Source organism: Melospiza melodia, chromosome 13 (genome assembly GCF_035770615.1).
Source record: "Melospiza melodia melodia isolate bMelMel2 chromosome 13, bMelMel2.pri, whole genome shotgun sequence".
Taxonomy (NCBI): domain Eukaryota; kingdom Metazoa; phylum Chordata; class Aves; order Passeriformes; family Passerellidae; genus Melospiza; species Melospiza melodia.
Window position 1 is genome coordinate 21,118,219 of NC_086206.1, and position 19,913 is coordinate 21,138,131.

At 43.6% G+C, this 19,913-nt stretch overlaps 1 protein-coding gene across 3 annotated transcripts in view; it reads left to right on the forward strand.

The window, feature by feature from the left end:
- Positions 1-19,407, forward strand: part of BANP (BTG3 associated nuclear protein) — a 111,118-nt gene extending 91,711 nt beyond the window's left edge. For 2 of the 3 annotated variants that reach the window (XM_063168177.1, XM_063168176.1), the window contains exons 12-13: positions 14,800-14,943; positions 18,658-19,407. In XM_063168177.1, the coding sequence (XP_063024247.1) occupies positions 14,800-14,943; positions 18,658-18,729 (216 nt within the window). In that variant the 3' untranslated portion in view covers positions 18,730-19,407. Of the gene's footprint in view, positions 1-2,364; positions 2,589-14,799; positions 14,944-18,657 lie in introns of those variants that run through there. The other variant, XM_063168178.1, reaches the window with a different exon arrangement.
- The last annotated feature ends 506 nt before the right edge of the window (positions 19,408-19,913 follow it).

Below are 19,913 nucleotides of genomic sequence, written 5' to 3' on the forward strand. Positions count from 1 at the left end.
GAATTCTGAATCCCCGAGCTGTCAGTTACAGGAAAATTTGGGATTTTCAGCTTTCCTCGGTTTGGAGCTCTCTGCTCCCAGGGCTGCTCCTCCTTTCCAGGCTCTGTTCAAGTCCTTGGGATTCAAAAGGATCTTGATGTATTTGTGACAGTTTTTCCCTCAAAATCTTTGGGATGGATTTGATTTCACTGTTCCCTTTCAGCCGAACAAATTCTCCTTTGTTCTGGTGAAAATGAGCAGGAAACTTCTAATTGAATTTTAACTTCTCCATTTTAATTTTTTAATTTAATTGACACAACAAACAGATTTGGTTTTTGTGGTGGAAAATTTGGCATTTTACGATTTCTGTGTTTAATTTCCACGCTGAATAATCAGATTTTTATGCCCTTTGTACCCTTTTAATGGATGAGGGTTTGCTATTGATTTTTGATGTGCAAATTCCTTAAAGCTGCAGCGAGCTCAAACCTCCTCGAGAAAAACTCATTCGTGATCAACCCAAGTCCAAAGATTTTGAAAAATATTTCATGGATTCTTGGCAGCTCTTCTGAAGTGGGAACCAAATGAGAGCAGGGATAGCCCCAGGTCAGCTCTGGGTGTCTTTTAATGAGTTTTGGGTTTAATCTCAATATCTCAACTCGAAACATTTGCTTCTTGAAAGCAGAATATTTAATACACTGAGCAGTTGCTGACAGCTGCGTGGAAAAGAAAAAAAAAAGGGGAATTTGTTTCCAGCTAAAAAAGAAATGCTTCAAAATGTTTTTATTAAAAAAAAATTCTCCACGACAGCTATGGAATATCTTCATCCTCGGGTTTTATTCGCTCTGTCACGGCTGGGATTTACAAGCTCATGAAAAGGTTACAATCCCAATAAAGCCCCACGGAGCAGGGAATTAGGGAATTACAGAGTCTGTAAAACCTTGGCAGTGTTTAGTGAGGTGTGAGGTGAGGTTACAGAAAAGCAGGGAGTAAGGACAGGGAAGCCCTTGGAGTTTAAGAGCAGGTGGCCAAAGGTCGGGGTTAAACTCTGTCGGGGTTAAGCAAACTCGGCTTTGTTAGGTCTGGGTTAAACGGAGCCAGATCCCTCCTGACAGGGAAGTGCAAGGAATGCAGGGAATCAGAATTATCTGACAAGTACTGGCCAAACCTGCTGCTGGTGCTGCTGGGGGTGTGTGAAACAAGTGTTTAACACGAAATTTCAATGGTGGAAATTTCCCTCTCAAAGATTTCTCTTCATTTTTGCCTGTAAGGAATTCTGGGAGTGGAATTCAGTCTCTTTCCTTTCCTTTGGAATATCAGCTCAAGGCTTTGAAATCCTCTCTCGTTTTATTTGCTTTTCATTTGCTTTTCATTGTGATGTTTCCCCAGCTTTCCACAAAATTCTTTATTTCCATGGGATCGCTCTGGAAAACAAAACCCCCCCACCCTCATTTAGATTAATTCAAAATTCAGTGTTTTCCATCAAAAATCCAGGTGGATTCGTTACATAAGGGATCTTTCATAACCTTTGAACTTGCCTTGAGCTCAGCTTCTCCCAGAGGGATCCTTCCCCAAGTCCTTGCTCGGCCTCGTGTCTCCACAAACACGCGGCTCATCCTGAGCCAGCTTCCCAAATCTTGGACATTTCCCGGGAACATTCCGTGTCTGGGCAGTTCCTCTTATTTACCTGCGATTGCAGGGATGGGAGCCATGGAATTACTCAACAATTAAGTCACTCATTAGGCAGATATCTCAAAATCCTGTCGCTTTTCAACAAATTTTAGGGTTGAAAAAAAAACAAAAAAAAATTTGTCGTTTTGCCGCCCCATAAATAAAAAAATAACGGCAGTGGTGGGAGATGAAGTCCCTGAAATATTCCTTGTTGGAAATTCCTGGCTTTTGATAAAAACTGCCATTAGTGCTGGGAAAGGATTTAAAACCAGGACTTTCACAGTCTTAAAAAATCCCCTAAAATTGTTCATCTGATCTTTTTAGCCCTTAAAGTCATAAGTGACCAACAGACACAATAATTTAGTAAAGAACTTCGGGAACCATTCCCTTTTGTTAGCACTGAGAGAGTAAAAACTTGGAGAAACGGAGGGAATTAACAGCTTATTACTCACTTTTCTTCCTGCTTTTGAGGTCTACGAGAGATTGTATCGAATTAAACTTGAAAACAACATCACCCACCCTCCCCAAATATCCTAAATCAGGATTTTAACCCTGTCTTGGCTCTCCAGGGTGCCTGGCACTGCTCCCTTTGACTCCTTGGTGGCCAAAATCCACTTGTGCTCCGGCTCGGAGCAGGATCGGGGCCAGAAGTGTTCAAAATGTGGAACAAGCGTGAGAAATGTTGGGCTGTAAAAGAAATAATTTCTTTATTTCCAGGGAATTTCACATGATTTGTACCCTCAGCATCACCCAGGCTCGAGGCTCCCTCACCCTTTGGCTTGGTAGGATTTTGTTTTCCTTGGATAAAATCCTTCCCCAGTTCCCAAGCAGCGAACAAACAGATTTAGACAGAAACCCCGCAATTGTTTGTTCTTTTCAGGCTCAAATCTCATTTCCAGCCTCAGGAAAAACAATAAAATGGATGTTTGCTTTCTTTTTTTGCTCCTCTGGTGATAAATATGATTTATTTTAAATTTTCTCGGGATATCTCAGCTATTCCAGTGGAAGCTTTGGAAGGAGAATGTTGCTTTCCCTGCACTATTGGCTGCTGCTCAAGTGCTTTAAGTTTGTGCAGGAATAAAGATTTTAATTTTTAAATTAATTATTTTTCTTAATAATTTCCATGTAGAACTAAATGCAATTCCTCAAATTTTTAATGACTGTAATTCTTTTAATTGTTTCTCACAACAGAACTTTCCCCCTCTGTTTTAACCTTAATAACTCCAGCACACCAAAAATAAACTGGAATTCTCCCTCCTGCAGAATTGTCTTACACGAATCTTTCCTGCACGTCACATCTGTGGATTTTCTCAGCTGTTTATCAGGACAGAAATCCCATCCCCTGGGTGGAAACCCTGGATTTACCTTGCCATGGAATAGGAGGTTTTTATGCCGGGGTTGTGGAACGGCAGCGTTGGCAGCGCAGCCTCCAAGGTTTATTTTTCCTGGAGAGCTCCGTATTCCGCTGGAATTTTTATCCTGGAAATCGCCTTCAAACTTTTCATTTTCTCGCTTAATCCCTTTCGGGGAGTCTCTGTCCCTGCTCTCATCCTCACTCCTGGATTCCTCAGGGAAGTTTCAATCCGTGTGAGCACCGGGCTCCGCTCTTCCCACGTGTTGTGTGGGAACATTCCCAGATTTCTCCCCGTGCCCTGAGTAGAATTATTGGGGATTTATCCACGTTAAGTATTTCCACGTGCACCTTCCTCCCCTTCAGGCTTTTGTTTGCAGCATCCAAACAATTCCAAACTTTCCTTGTTGGTAAAAAATATCCAGAAATTCCAGATGGGTTTTTCCAAGATCAAATTGAATTTTTATAATTTAATCCTTGCACTTTTTGGTCTGAAGAACGAATGTTTATTAGTAATAATAAGCTCATTAATTTATAGTTTTGCTAATTATTAGTACAGAGCTCAGGTGGAATTTACTCCTGATTTACTCCTTCCCATAGGAAGTCAGTTAGGGTCAGTTACATAGGGTTAGTTACAGAAGGAGCAAAGAGACCCCTCTGTTTCTCTCTCCTGGTTTCTTATTAATTAAAATTCCCATAAAATCCATACAATAACATTATATTGTACAATATAGATGATACATTAAATTTTATATTATAATTTCTTATATCATAGAAAAATTCATATCTTCCTATATATAACATTGTTACCTATTATTTCTATAGGAAATAAATATGATTCTATCAGGTATATGATACAATAAATTATATTATTATTTTAATTATATTAAATTAATAATTCATAATTATATTATGAATAAAATGAAAATAAAATAAAAATAAAATTATATATCATATATCCCAATAGAATAATAATATTATTGTATTATATAATAATATCTATAATACAATAACCATTTCGCTGTGGCCCAACACTCCAGAAATCCCTTCAGGAATGTCAGCAGCAGCAGCTTTTCCGTGGGGGGGCATCTGGAATGTTTTAACATGCATCCATCCCCAGGGAGCTCTCAAAGGGGCTCTTTGTCAATGAAGTGGGAATGGCTGGGGGGACTCTGGGAATGTCCCCAGGTCTGGGGTGGCAGCACATTTCTCCCGGGGCAGAAATGGAAAATGCTGCACGGAGAGGGGAAATGTCACAAGTTGTCCGAGGTTCAGATGAAATCACTGCCATTGTGAGAGGCACTGAGCTCGCCCTGAGGAGGCTGAGCCTTCCCTGAAATTGCCCCCTGACATTTGGGATGTGTTAGTGCAGAATCTGGGGGTGGCTCAGTGGGGTTTGCTGCTGCTGAGCAGGAATTGCAGCAGGAAAACCAGGGAAAAGCACAGGGGGGACAGTGAGAATGGGATTGTTCAGGAGAAACAAACCAAACTCCATTCCCTGGGATCAGATCAGCTCCTCAGGATTATCTGAGAGAAGGAAAAGGCTCAGCGTTCCCATAAATACAGATTTGGGATTGCAGGGTTTGTTCCCATCAGATCAGTGGGAATGTGGATCTGGGGGATCTGCAGGAGCTCCAGGAGGGTGGGACAGGATTCCAGCAGCTCCTGCTCCATCTCTGGACACCCCAGAACTGGAATTAACCCCTGATCTGTCACATCCAGGGTGAAAACAGGCAGAAATTTTCATTTCCATGGATTTGGAACATGAAATTTCTCTCAGAGACTCCCAAACCTTTTAAAAGTTCCCCTGTTCACTTTTTGTCTGCTCCCTTCTGGGTGCCACCATTTGAACTTTAAAATCTCATTTTAAATCTAATTCTCAACTCTTATTGCTCTTCTTATAACACTGCCCAACCATACTCTGGCATGCCCAGTGCTTTAATATTTATTTCCACTTTTAGGATGGATAATTCCTAAAGATTTTTAATCTGACCACACAGAAAAAGGAGAAAAAAATATTGAAATTGATCTTTTTCAGTGCTGTTTCATGCCTTATCTCCTCTGTGGTTTATTTACTGTACAGTGGCTTTCTTTGTGCTTTGTGTGATCCAATTCCTAAGCGATATATTCAGGAAAAAGCTCCAAGTAGGTAAATAAAAGGATCAGAGGGAATTTTTGGTCAGCTGCAAATCTCCTTGGAGAGTCTTTTATCCCTTTCTTTCCTGTGCTTTTATCTCCTTGTTATGACAAAAGCTTAAATAGCACTTATTGCCTCCTTCTCCTTAAATCCCATTTCTCTTTTCTCCTTAAAAAGTGTGAAACTTGGATTTAAGGGGGGTTGGGGAGTGATTTTTGAAGGATAAAGTTTGGAGTTGTTGGGACTGTTCCATCCTGGCAGGATCCAGCCCCAGAGGAAAATGTTGGTACCAGGAGGAGAACAGGCTGCAAAACCACCTCATGTTCAGGCAGAAATTGTGAATTTATGGGGAAAATGGTCCCAGAATTTCATTAGGAACTGGGAGTTCCGTAGGGAAATAGTCCCAGAATTTCCTTAGGAGCTGGGAATTCCATAGGGAAGTATTCCCATAATTTCCATAGGAGCTGGGAATTCAGTGAGGAAATATTCCCAGAATTTCCTTAGGAACTGGGAATTCTATAGGGAAATATTCCCAGAATTTCCATAGGAGCTGGGAATTCCATAGGGAAATATTCCCAGAATTTAGGAGCTCTTTAGGAGCTGGGAATTCGGGGTGCCAGTGCTGCCAGCTGGAGGAATTCAGCACGAGGGCATTCAGTGACACCAGGGTCATTCTGAGTCTCTCCATGAGCTGCTTTGGCACAACTTCCACACTTTTTGAAGGATTTTTAAGGAAAAAAACCCCAGCATGTTCTGTGTTAGATATGAAAAACTGCTTTTTATGAGCCCGAGCTCAATGGAATCTCACATGAACGGGATCTTGGCATTTTGCTCTCCCAGGGAGCGTCTGGATCCATGTGAGGGCTGGAAATTCTCTCGTTTGTATCAGCCCCAGACTCCAGCAAGGCCAAATGTGGGTGGGTTTTGATTTTTCCTCCAGTGCTGAACCCATTTTCAGCCCTTCCTCAGCTCCACAAACAGCCAGACGCAGTCAGGCTCAGACTGGAGGATGTGTGAAGAAAAATCTGCTCATCTAAATCAAAATAATTCATCCCTTAATGGGCTGGGAGGAGGAAGAACTTTCCCTGACACTCTCTAAACTCCTTCCCCATCCCACAAATCCCTGTCAGCCACAGCTTGTGCTCCTTCTCTCTGCACAGCTTTTGGGATAACCTTATCAGGTTATCACTTTTATTGCTGCCCGACTCCTGATGGATGTTTGGGCCACCATAGCTGCCAAAAAATGATGGTTTGTATAGAATTAATCCATTTATTCAGCTCTCTGTGTCCAGCATTTCCCTCTCTACTTCAATAGCTGGAGTGTCCTAAGAATTAAACAATTTCTTACCAGACTTTCCATGGATTAGAGGAAAGTTTGGAGCTGTAGAGGGAGAAGATTCCCAGCAACCCAGGGAACATTCTGTGTTTGCTGCTCGGAGAAAAGCACATTTTTGCTTTCAAAACTGAAGGGTTGATTGTAAAAATAAGGCACTTTAACCTTCTAAAAGTGGATTTTAGACATCTCTGGTGAACTTTAGTTCCACTCGTGTGGCCACACACACACACACTGGGCTTGTTTTGGGGTGGATTTTCCACCCTTTTCCTTCCATTGAGACCAAATTTCAGTGGGTAGAACACAAGTGAAGCTGAACTGGCTGCACACAACTATTCCTGAGCACAAATATGTGCTCCCAGCCTTTATTTGAGGTTCTCTCCTTCTTTTACATTATCCCAGCTGGGTATTAAAGTGAGCTCCAGAACTGGCAATGGCTTGGGGAAAAGCAGATGTGGACTCAGAGCAAACAACACTTCTGGGTCCAGAGCTCTCCTTGATGTCTGCTTCAAACTCACACTGCAGGAAAAAAAAATAAAATCAAATGGAGAGGCCTTCCAAAATGCCTTTTCAAACATGCAAATGACGCTGGGAAAGTTTAACATGTATGCAAATGTAATCTGGGGAGGGGAATTAAAGACCTTTGGCTGGCCTGGAGGCTCAGCTGGTAGCAAAATAGAAATTTTGTGCTGGATGGGAGAGCGAGGTTCAAGCACAGGCCAGGGATGGCTGGGAGCTCCACGTAGGTGAAACTTGGAGCTCTACAGCAAAGGCAGGGGTTCAGAGATGTTCTGGTTCCTGTGATTGCATCCCCTGGATGTGGCTGGAGAGGACAATGAGCACAGAGGGTGAACAGAGGGGTGAGGAGAGCACAGAACCTCGGGGAGCCCCGGCAAGGGTAAAACTGCCCTGACAACTCACATATGGTTGGAGTTTAATCCACGGGGGAGAACAGGCACTCCACGCCTGTGCCAATTGTTTTCCACCCCCAAAGCAAAGAGATTTTAATGATTTATAGCAGAGCAGGGTGGATGTGTTACCTAATGGCTTTAGAATGACTCGGTGCAGCTTTCGGAGCGATGCAGGAAGTGCAGTGGATAAACAAATCCCTTCTTGTTCCTCTTTGTTCCCGTTTGAAACAGAGCTTTGGTTCTCTGCTAAAATCCAGATTTCTCTGGGACTGCTTTTCATGCACGCAGAAAAAAATTTAAATTTTAAAAATCCCTTCCAGAACAAGGATTTTATTTGCGGGCTCAATGTGGAATGTAATTGGCAAATCCCATTTTTGAAGGATTTGTACAATTCTTACATGTCAGGCTACTGGCTTCAACTTGAGACAAGTCCATAAAGGAGGAAATTAATTCAAGGAATCACAAATTCATTTGCAAAATTGGGAAAACATCATGGGCAGTCCCAGAACTTGTAGTACATGACTTAAACAAACTGATGCTCCCTGAGGAGTCATTTCTATTTTATGGCTGGAAATTAGAAAAAGAACATTTGCATCATTGCAAATGCTTGGTGTGAGAGAAGCACCAATCCCCAAGCTTTTGTCCAGGGGATTGCAAATATTTGTCCACTTAATGCCTTGGCAAAAGGGAAGCACCTGTGGAATTCCAGCAGAAATGATGTGGCCTCAGGTGGAGAACACAGAGATAATTCATGGCTTATCTGTGAGCCCTGCTGGCAATCTGAGAGTGCTGATTTGTGCTGATTCTGATCTTATTCAATCCATCAAAACCCAATATTTTAAAAACTACAGCGGCTGTGTGGAACAACATCCACCTCCATGGAGGAAATCCATCAGCTCTCCTAATTGCTTTTCTTCAGGAGAAGGCTTTGGACATCAGAGATGATTTTCTGGGGTGGGAGATGATGGATCACTTTTAATATCCAGCCCATCTGCTGCGAGTTCTGGTCACTGCCAGAGCCACACTCACCTTGCCCAGTGCCAGTAATTGAAATAAAATAGATAAAACTTCTGTTCCTCTGGACTCCTTGGACATGAACTTTCCCTAGCAGATAAAAGCCAGGATTGGAGCTGGAGTTGGTGTTTTAATTCCTTTCCTACAAGTATCTGTAGCTTTTGTAGGAGTGTTTGGAGAAGTGCAGGTGTTCTCTCATATGGTTTTCATTCCAAACCCCATATGGTTGTTTTTAGCTGAAATTCTGGGATTCATATTCCCCTCCACATGGAAATACCCCCTATAACACAGAGAAGTCCTCGTGTTCAGTAGAGCTCTGTCACTCCTGTCACGAGATTTGGGTGGGAAAGGAAAACCAGAGGCAACAGACAGCTCCAGGCTCTGCATTCCTCCCTGTGCAGGAAATCAGCGAGCATCTTCCCAAAGGAGTGGGGCTGAACAAACCCTGAGGGCCCGAGTCTGCTCTTTAACTTGTGTTAAATTTCCCCTTTTCCTTGGGATTTTTTTTCCCTGAATTATATCCAGAGCAGGTTTTTTTGGTGCAATTTTCTGCTAGAAACTCATTATTGTAATTCAGGTAATTCTCCAGAGCACTGTTTGCTCCTTTAAGTGCTCTTTAATTGACAAGCACTGCCTTAGAACTTTCTCCATCTCCTGATTTATAGCTCAGGCTTCTCACTCTGTTTTTTCCCCCCATCCTCCTCCTGCTTTTCCTTTGAAGCCACCACGAACTTCTGATCCTGATGGATGGAACTCCAGCTGGTGACATCATTCCAGAATTCAAGTGGAGGAGGGAGAAGCTTCATTTCCTTAGGCCTTTTCCTGAGCTGTGCAATCCTAGAAGTTCTCTGTGTCTCTGTTCTTGTTTTCCCATCCATATTTCTCCTGGCTAATGGGATCCTGTCGGGGACAGCAGGAGCAGTGTTTGTTACTCTGGCAACAAGAGCCAAACTTTCAGATGTTATTTTGCTTCTATTAAAAAAAAAACCCACTGCCAGTTATGATGTAAACATTTGCAGCTCCCCCTAAATCTCTTTTCTTTCTGGAATTGAAGTGCAGTGACCCTTCTGAGGGCAGAGTGAGGGATTGGAGCAGACATCTCCCAGCTGTGTGGGATTTGGGGAGATCCTCAGCGATCTGCTCAGACTCTTTTTAAGTGGCATATTTACTGCCAGCCTCATTGGAGGGGATGGAGCTTCTCAACAGCACTGAGAGGCCAAATCCTCCTCTGAATTTATTTAGGAAAAGATTGGATGCTCCTCCTGCTGCAATTGCCTGAATCCTTCAGCAGAATGTTGTGGGAAGTGCTGAAAATACCCCAGCATTTCTCCTGACCTTTTGTTTCCAGCAGAACTAATCCCACCAGGAACTGGAGACCAGGGTGCCATTTCAAGCCAGGTTTGTATTTTCAGACAAGCAGGGATTTGCCACATTTGGATGGAAAGGAAACCATTCCTTCAGGAAGGAGGGATCCTCTCCCTCCTGGCTGGGTCGTGGCACTCACACATTTCCCACCAGGCAGATGCTGTGTGAGAGACCCTCAGTTATTCCTTGGACTGACCTCTCCTCTCCCAGTGCTGCTCACTTGCAGGAGTCTGCATCACCCATCTTTGACTCCTTCCTTGAGCATCACCCATCTTTGACTCCTTCCTTGAGCTCTTGCACTCAGCAGCTCCAGTTCAGGAAGATTTCCCTGACTCTGGAGTATTCTTCTCTGGATTATCCAGCCATTACTCAGTTGTACATTGAATAAAACCCAACAATAACATTCTTCTGGAAAAAAAAAATTAAGCCAAAGGCTTCTTTAGTATTGCTCAGAACAGTGAATTATCCTAGAGATCTGGAATTGCCCATTCCTGGAAACTCTTCCTCTGGGAGGCAGTTCCATGGGTTTTGCTGTGCTTGCTGCTGGCACTGAACCATTTATGCACAACCTCTTGCAATTGTGCAGATTTGGGGACTCCTGAGGGACCTTAAAGCTCACCCAGATCCACCCCTGCCATGGGGACACCTTCCACTATCCCAGGCTGCTCCAAGCCCTGTCCAGGGAACACTTCCAGGGATGGGGAAGCCAGAAATTCTCTTGGAATTCCATTGCAGCACCTCCCCAGCCTCACAGGGAGGAATTCCTTCCCAATGTCCCATCCATCCCTGCCCTCTGGCACTGGGAGCCATTCCCTGTGTCCTCTCCCTCCATCCCTTGCCCAAAGTCTCTTCCCATCTTTCTTGAGGCCCTTTCAGGCACTGCAAGGTCACAGTTTGGTCTGAACCCTGAACAATCCCAGTTCTCCCAGGCTTTCCCTTAGGAGAGGTGCTCCATCCCCCTGAAGTGCAGGCTGGTTTTGAGAAGAGCCCTCAGACAACTCCAGAGCCATCCTGAGGAGCTTCCCTTGGAGCACAATTGCCTGGGAGGATCTCAGAGCAGGAGATGAGCCAGAGGAACCATCCAGGTTTCCTTTCTTCCCAATATCCCCTCGAATTTGATACAGGGAATGAGATGAGGTAACTCCTGTTTCCATAACCAGTCATTTCTACTGAAATTCCATCTGCACTCAAACTGCCAGTTAATTATAATTATAATTAACCTTTGCACGTGTGCTGGTTTCAAGTGGATTTTCAGTGGAAATCTGTGTTTGGATTTGATGCATTTGACATCATTGTTCAGGGCCTGAACCATCCCTGCCAGAAATCAAAGCAAAGCCACACTTTGCCATCACTCCTCTCACTCCACCCGACCATGGCAGGCAGGAAAAGGGACATTTTGGGGACATTTTGTGGCTATAGGTTGTGTTCCTGCATTTGTCCAAGACAGGAAGGGAATCCTGACCATGGCAGGCAGAAAAAGGGACTTTTTGGGGACATTTAGGTGGCTGCAGGATGTGCTCCTGCATTTCTCCAGGACAGGAATCCTGACCATGGCAGGCAGAAAAAGGGACATTTTGGGGACATTCAGGTGGCTGCAGTTGTGTTCCTGCATTTCTCCAGGACAGGAAGGGAATCCCAAAGCTGGGATGGTTTATTCTTACACAATTAAAAAATGCCCCTGCTACAAGCACACTCTGGAATTCTCCTTTTGGTTTCTCCCCACTCTGTGGAGCTGAAATCAGTTTCCTTTTCCATGCCTGGGATTTTGGGGGATTTCCAGGAGGTGCTCCCTGTTCTATGGCTCTGCTGGGTGTTCCCTAATGAAGCTTTGACAGATTTAAGGTCACTTTTTGCAAGGTTCCACTCAGCACTCCCAGAAATGCACAGCAGGGACAGTTCCTCCACTCTGAACTGCTTTGATTTATGCTGAATTTATTTTCATATCGGCACATTTCATGTCAGAAAGAAATAACAAATTTAGGTGCAAGTTGTTGTTGGGGAAGGGAAGGTCTCCAAGGAAGCATCTCATGAAATTCCCTCACTTTAAGAGCAGTGGATGCTTTTTATTTTTTATTTCCAGAGCAATTAATTGGGATATTAATGGGAATAAAGCACCTGAAAGCTCTTGCAGTGGGATTTTCTGCAAAGCCTTTATCCCACAACCCTGCATTTCCTTCAGAGAGGAATTTTGGAGGATGTGAGCCACTAAATGAATGTTTTGCTGGCATTAAATGCAGGAGATGGTTTTAGTTTAAGGCTCCAAAAGTTTCAGACTGAAAAGAATCAGGGACAGGGAGTTATCTTTTTGAAGTGAACTCTTATCAGCAGAGCTTCTTATCATTTGGAGGAGATGTGTTTGTCATTTGAATGTGTTTGGCCATCAGTGTCCCAGGATTTTCAGCTTCCAGAAACATCCACTCCTTCTGGGATTCCAAACATCACTTTAGTTTAAAGAAACATCCCCTTTTACTGCATTCCTGATGTAGAAATGGGGAAAAAACATGGAAAAAAGGCACCAAAATCCTAATATATCTTATTTTTGAGATTTTTATAGGTAGGCAAACACGTGCTTGCTCAGATTAATAAAAGAGCTCACAACAGTAGCAAGAATGGTTCAAAAATGTGTTTAGAAGGTTTAAAATGTGTTTTAGAAGGTTCAGAAATGGGGTTTAGAAGGTTCAAAATGGGGTTTAGCAGGTTCAAAGGATGTGATAGAAATTTAAACATATTTGAATAATTTTGGAAGAAGTTGAAAGAAAATTTCTTACATTTTTATTCTTTTTTGAAAATTTCCCTTTCATGCCTTGGCAGTGGGATGTGAAATGGGAATTATTTGTTATGGGATAAAATGGACTTGACATGGAAAGAAAGAGAACAGAGAAAGTAGATGGTTTTCATTATTAATATTCATTTTATTACGTTTTGTGTGGTAAATATCTCACTGAAGAAGGGTCAGAATAGAGAAATTTGGGAGATCAGTTGTTTTCATGTCCCAAATCACCAAGACAGAGGGAAGAAAAAGGGGGAGAGGAGAGGGAGGAAGCTGAAGAGAAAGGCGGAGATTCAGGTCAGTGGGATGGTACAGGGGCAGAATCCCAGAATCCTGGGATGGTGGGGCTGGAGGGGACGTTGGGGTCACCCCATCCCACCCCATGCCATGGACAGGGACACCTCCACTCTCCCAGCTGCTCCAACCCAAACTCCAGGACTCTGTGCTCGTGGGGTTGCTCAGTCACTCCCAACCCTTCTGAATATTCCAGCTGAGAAATAAATGGGGAAAAAAGTCATTTCAAACCTGCAGGGGCTCAGTGGGACAAAGGGTGATCCTGCCAGCATGGGGTGCTTCCAAAACTAATACTGTGGGAGGAGAGAATTCTGCTTGTTCCTTCAGAGCAGACTGGGGCATCCTTGAGCAGCTCGGTGCTGGTGCTGTCTCAGAACACCCAAGATCCCAATAAAATCCTGACAACACCCTGGAGGTCATTGCTGCAGGTCACCTCCTCTTCCTCCCACGCTCCCCAGGGAAATTCGGGTCCATTCCCTCGTCCACGGCCACCCACCCTCAGATCAGCTGAGAAATCATCCTTTGGTCAGCAGAACCTTTGTGAACAATGTTATTTTTTGCTCTTTGTTCTCTTCTTTTGGTTTGAAAGATTCCTTTTGTTCATTGTGTTCGAATGTTTAGAAATCCCTCATTTGTGGCTCATAAAAGTTAAACCTGGATGTGGGGCTGGGTTTGAGAAATGCAAGGGGGACTTGTTATTTTTTTATATATATTTATTTTATTCTGATTTTTGTTTCAAGAAGGGAATTACAATGAGTTTATCCCAAACCCATTTTGAGTGCTTTGAGATGGATCAGTTTTTCTGTGGGTTTGAGGCCTGTGAGGAACTTGTCTTCTCCAGCCAAATGCAGATGGGATAAACATAAGCAATAATTAGGAATTCCTAAATCTACACCTTCCTATTGATAGGAATATAAACATTGCTGTAATGAATGCCTTGGCTGTGGGAAGGAATATCTTGGATTTGGGTGTTGCAGGAAAACCTTGCTCAGTGATTTCTGGTGGTATCACACTCACAGCAGGATCTGTCACTCTGTCCCAATTAACTTGTCAAAGTTAACATAATTATCAATCCCACAAGACCAAATGTACTGAGCATCCAGTATGAGAATCCATGTGCTCTGTGTTTAGTGGGAAACCCTGCTGGGAGCAGCTGGAACTGAGGGACAGCTTCTCTTGTGGTTCCTTTGGTGGGTTTTGGTGTTGGATCTGGACTTGTTTGGGTGGTTCATGGAGTGTTCCTGGTTGGATTTGTTTGGATGTTCATGGGGTGTTCCTGGTTGGATTTCTCTGGATGGTTCACAGGGTATTCCTGGTCTGGAAGATGGTCTGACCCAAATGTGAAGACAGTTAACCACACTTTATATGGAGTTCAGAGCTATGCACTAATGCAGTACAGGATTTGAAAAATACAAAGCTCTTCAGGCATCAGCCCTGCTGGGCAGGGTGCTGGGACCAGTTGCCCTCTGTGCTCCTCCTGATGCCTTGAGAGGCTGCCTAGAACAGGGGCTAGACAGAATTAAAGGAATAAAATAGACATTTATTAAAAGGTTTTCAAAGGATACACTTTGGACACTACAAGAGCCCAGCCAGGGCTACACCCAAGATGGACCCAAGATGGGCAACGTGTCATGAGTTTCCACATTTTTATGATTTTTGGTCCATTTCCGTATTGGGGTTAATTGTCCAGTCACAACTCCAGGTGATGCAGTCCCATCCTCCCAGTTTGCTCCCCTCCATTCCCTGTTGTTTGCAGTTTTTGGGCTGAAGCTGCAGTGGTGTCCTTGGTTCTGGGGCTGGAAAAGGATTGCTCTGTGTGACTGAGCTGTGAGAACTGCTGACACTTTGTACGGAATTCAGAGTCATGTACTATTGCAGTCCAGAATGTGAAAATATAAAAGCTAAAACTCAAACATCCCTGGCAGCCTGCCTTGGTGGCATTGCCCGCTCTCACCTGTCTCTCCTGCCCTCCCACAGGTGCTGCAGGGGGCTCAGCTGATCGCTGTGGCCTCGGCCGAGCCCGCGGCCGGCGGCGTGGACGGCTCCCCTCTGCAGGGCAGCGACATCCAGGTGCAGTACGTGCAGCTGACCCCTGTGACAGACCACGCTGCCTCCAGCCAAGTATGAGCCACCCCTCCTTCTCCTCTCCTTCTCCTCCTCTTCCCCCTCCCTCTCCTCCTCTTCCCCTTTCCCTTTCCCCTTCCCTTTTCCCTTCCCCTTCTCCACTTTCCCCTTCCCCTTCTCCTCTCCACAGCTGTCAGATCTGTTGTGTATCTACCCACAACTACAAGCAGCTCATCATCCTCTTTCCAAACCATAAAACTCATCATTTATAATAAGAAACATCAATTTTTTTGAAGGTGGAAGTGATCCTTGATTTCTCCTGCTTTGCTGTCCTTGCTCAGTGCCTCTGGAGAAGTTATTTTGGTCATTGGTGTGTCCCTGAAGGCTGAGAGCCTCACAAAGGACAGCACCAAAAATGTGGCTGCAATCAGCTGAAGAGTATTTTCAGACTGAGGTTTCCCTCAGAAAAGTCATTCCTGTTCTGACAGCAGTTTTCCAGTTGTTTTGATCAACAGCAAGTCCAGTTGGAAGTGAACACTTGATCCTCTCTGCTTGAGGAGGAATTATTGGGGTTTTTTTGGTCGTTTTTAATCAGTTTGAACAGCCGTGAAGCTGAGGCTAGAAAAAGTCTGTCATCAGCTTGAAGCTCTGGTGACAGCACCACAAAGCTGATTTAAGCCAGTTGGAACACATTTTTCTGAATTTGGTCACACGTGGTTTTGAAAATCCCACTCTGTGGGCTTCTCCACGTGGTTGTGGAATTCTTTTTGCCTTGCCACTGCCCTTGTCAATATTTTATTTTTAACAGTGCTCTGGACACTGAGGCTGTTCTGCAGGGATTGTGCCTTGTTTTTTATGGATCCTCCATCACTGCTGCTCCTGTGGATTTAATAAATCCAAGAACAACTGTTGTATTTGTGGGGAGTCCCGATGAAGGAAGGAATGATGACTCTGACTCCATGTTCTCAGAAAGCTAATTTATTATTTTATGATACTATATTATATTAAAGACTACTATACTAAACTATACTAAAGAATACAGAAGGGATACAGACAGAAGGATAAAAAGGTAACAATGAAAACTCGTGACTCTCTCCAGAGTCCTGACACAGCTTGGCCCTGATTGGCCAAAGAGTGCAAACAACTTACATGAAACCAATGAAACAGTCACCTGTGGGTAAACAACCTCCAAACACATTCCAGAGGAGCAAAACACAGGAGAAGCAAATGAGATAAGAATTGTTTTCCTTTTTCTCTGAGGCTTCTCAGCTTCCCTGGAGAAGAACCCTAGGCAAAGGGATTTTTCAGAGAATGTGAATGCCACAAACAGTGGGGATACCCTGAGCTGGGAAGGACTCACAAGGACCATGGCCCCAGATAAGCACAGCAGGCAGTGAGAGCTGTTCCTACTCCAAGCCTGGAGAATTCCCACATTTCCCTCCTCAGGAAGGAATTCTGGAGCAGAGCTCCCAAGAGCAGCAGCCCCCAGGAGCTGTGTTGGTAAAACCGTGTTGGTTTTACACTGTGCTGAACCCCAGAGCTTTCCAGGGAAAGCAGGGCAGGAATAGGACAGGAAAAGGGCAGGAAAGGAAAAGCAGACAAGCCCCAAAACAAGTCAGCCGTAAATATTCCCTCACTTTGCACCAAGTGAAAACTGAAGGTCTGGAGAGGAGCTGGAGAAACCAACTTGGTGTTTGCACTGCTCTGAGTTTATCCATCCTTCAGGAGATTTTTTTGTGGATAAAAATATGGAATTTTCCTGTGGAGAAGGATCTCTCATCTGAGGGGAAGAGTCTTATCTGAGGGAAGGGAAAATGCCCTGACACTTCCACCTGCACTGCACTGCCACTTGCACCTGGTTCTTTGTCAAGGTGCTAAGAGGCTCCCAAGGCTTTTGCAGCTCTTTATCAATCAAAGCTCATTAAAGTGGAATTTACTTTCCACCTGGGTTGGATTCTGTGCCAGTTCCCTCTTAGGAACAGCACAAATGTGGATTTATTTCATGTCTCACTACAAGGTACCAGTTTTCTGCCCTTTTTTTTCTTGAAGTGAATTCCTGCTCTGAGTTCAGCTGGAACAGATCAAAATCCACTTCAATTTTGTATTTTCAGTGTATTCATGAATGATTTTTGCTTGGCTTCTTTTCATGTTTTGACAGCAGTTTGCAAAGTCTAGAAATACAGAATATTTGGATTAAAATTCTGTGCTCAGATGCAATGCTGGTGGTAAATTTTGTTAGATTTGGAAAAAAACCCACCATCATTCCAAATATAAATTCTTGTAATCCCTTCAGGTCTGAGTTTGGATCAATATTTGGTGTTGCTGTTGTGCTGATATTTGATAATTCTATTTACTCAATACACTTTTCCTCTAAATGGGAAAGAAAACTTTGAGGATTATGTAAATTTTTGTGGTATCCAATTTAGCAATCTCATAGATTTATTCAGCACCTTGGCATGAATTTATTGAACTTTTAAGCAAACACGAAATGCCCTTCAAATTAAACAAGGAAAAAATTCCTGTAGCCAAATGCAATCACTGGCAACAAGGCAGAGGGAAATAAATGAATTTAGGAGCAGCACTTTAGGATTTTGAACTTCTGGTGTTTTAATTTGAATAATAAATAAGCTGGAACTGTGTAATAAAACCTAGAAGTTGGGAATTCTGGTGGATTTTCTCCACTTGTGGATCTTTTGGCAGGTTCAAGGCTGGAGCACAAAGCAGGACCTCAAATGATGCTTTTTCATCACCAAAATCCTGTCAGAGAGAGAATTCAGTGGCCAGGGTGTTGCACAGAGCATCATTTAGAGGTGTTTATGAGGGAAAATCCAGCATCTCTGGAATGATCTCTGGATTTTTTCAGAGGGAAAAAATCCTGAAATCCTTGCCCTGGGCTTGGAATTCTGTCCGTGCTGTGATGGCTGCTGGCAGGGGAAGCTTTTTTGGGTGTGAGGGGCTCTGTGCAGGCCAGTGCAGCTGCTCTGGGCAGGTGCTTTCCTGGCTCACAGAAATTTGGATTTTCCCTCCCTTGTTGTTCCTGGTAGGCAGTGAGTTGGTTTGTAAAGAGATTTTTCCTTTGCAGGTTTCAGTCAGTTGTGCTCCCTTGTAGTTCTTCCTGGTTTTCCTTGGGAAGTGAGGAGAGTCAGGTCAGCAGGAGGGATTTCCTCTGAGGAAAAGTTGTGCTGTGTCTCTTCACCCTAACCAGGGAAAGGCTGCAGGGGGGAAAATCAGCATTTTTAGACTCAATCCTGCTCCAACTGAGAAATTCCAAGGACAAAACCAACAGGTGATTTCACCCCCAGCAGCTCTGCACTGCAGAACTCCCTCCTCTCTTTTCCATGCTCATCCTTGGTGCCCTTCCCAGCTCCCTGTTCCCAAAATCCCTCTGTTGGGATGAGCCTTCCACAGCTTCAGTTTGGTGCCAGACTCTGAATTTATTTCCTTTATTTGGAGCTGGTTCTTTTCCTGGGAAGAGAGAGGGAATAATTGCCTTGGTGCCACTCATGATTTTGTAGATGTTTATCATAACTGCATTATTTCAGCTTCCTCATTAGGCTTCATGGAGGCTCTTGATGTTATTTTTGGTGCCTTTGTGAGTGTGTTCCCATTCCCACTGTCACAGAGCCCACATCCATGCGGATTTTGCTTTGGAATTTTTTCCACTGGAATTCACAAGAACTTTATATTTGTATAATAAGCTCTCATTCTCTTGGTTACACCAATAAAAATCACTTTTGGATTGATTTCCTGCTGTCCCATTCCCCTTTGCAGGGCACTGATTCCCTTCAATCAGCAATCCAGCCAGAAATGCAGATAGAACACGGAGCCATCCAAATCCAGTGAGAGGACTGAGGAATGTTGGGGAGCTGGCAGTGAACTCCAGCCAGAAATGGAGAGGGAAGGGCTGGAAAAACCTCCCAGACCTCAGAACCTCCAGCCATGCCCTGCTCCCCCTCACCTGGGATAATTCCAGCTTCACTCAGAGCTGCATCACGACACCAACCCAAGTCCTGGCCTTCAAAAAAACCCCGTGGGCTGCACTTAAACCCACTCAGAGAGGACAGAGCAAATCTTTCATGGGGAGAGGCAGAACTGCATCCAAACTGTGAGACTCCATCCCTGGCCACCCCGTTGGTCCCTCCTGTGCAAATGGAATGTCTGCAGATGTTTGGGTATTGCTGCCCTGCAGTACCTGCTTTGCCACCTAGGGAAAGCTCCAGAGCTCAGATATTTTTCACTGTTGGAACAGTCTTTTTTTTTTTTTTTTTTTTTTTTTTTTTTTTTTTTTTGCTATGGTGTTTATAACAAAAAAAAAAAGGAAAATATTTAAAAAAAGGAAAAATCCCTTGACGGCAACTCTTGGCCTTTTGCTGGTGTTTTCTGTTCAGTGTCATGAAAACTGTATTTGCAGAAGACTAACACTTTTGTTTGTACTGTTGCTTAACTACTTTTCTAGGGGAAAATGCTTTAAAAATGCTGTAATTACGCATTTCTAATGAAAAATAAATGTGTATTTATGAATAGTGCAGCTCTAAATTGCTCTGCCTTGGGAATGAGTCCGGGTTGGCTGGGCAGGAATGTCCTGGAGGAGCTGGGGATGGATCCACATTCAGCCTCTAAGGAAGAACCCAATCTCAGACATTTTATTTTCTAAATTCCCAATCCCAGACCCTTTTATTTTCTAAATTCCCAATCCCAGACCATTTTGTTATCTAAACTCCCAGTGCAAGAAAAATGGGATAACTGAGTTTTTGAGTGTGCGGAATGTAATGAATTTATGAAATAATTTTATGTAATGTGAACAATTCTGAGCTCTCTCCCTTCCAGTTCCTCCTGCCTCCTTTGTCCAACAATTCCCCAGAGTGGGATCCATCTATCTGAATCCAAGATCCAGGTGAAATCACCTTTAATTTAATACAGATTTTGACAAAGCATCATTGTCCCATTTGCTAATACTGAGTGCAAAGGAAACCTGTTTGCTGTCACCTGGTTATTTTAATGATGCATGTTTTGGAAAATAAGGTTTG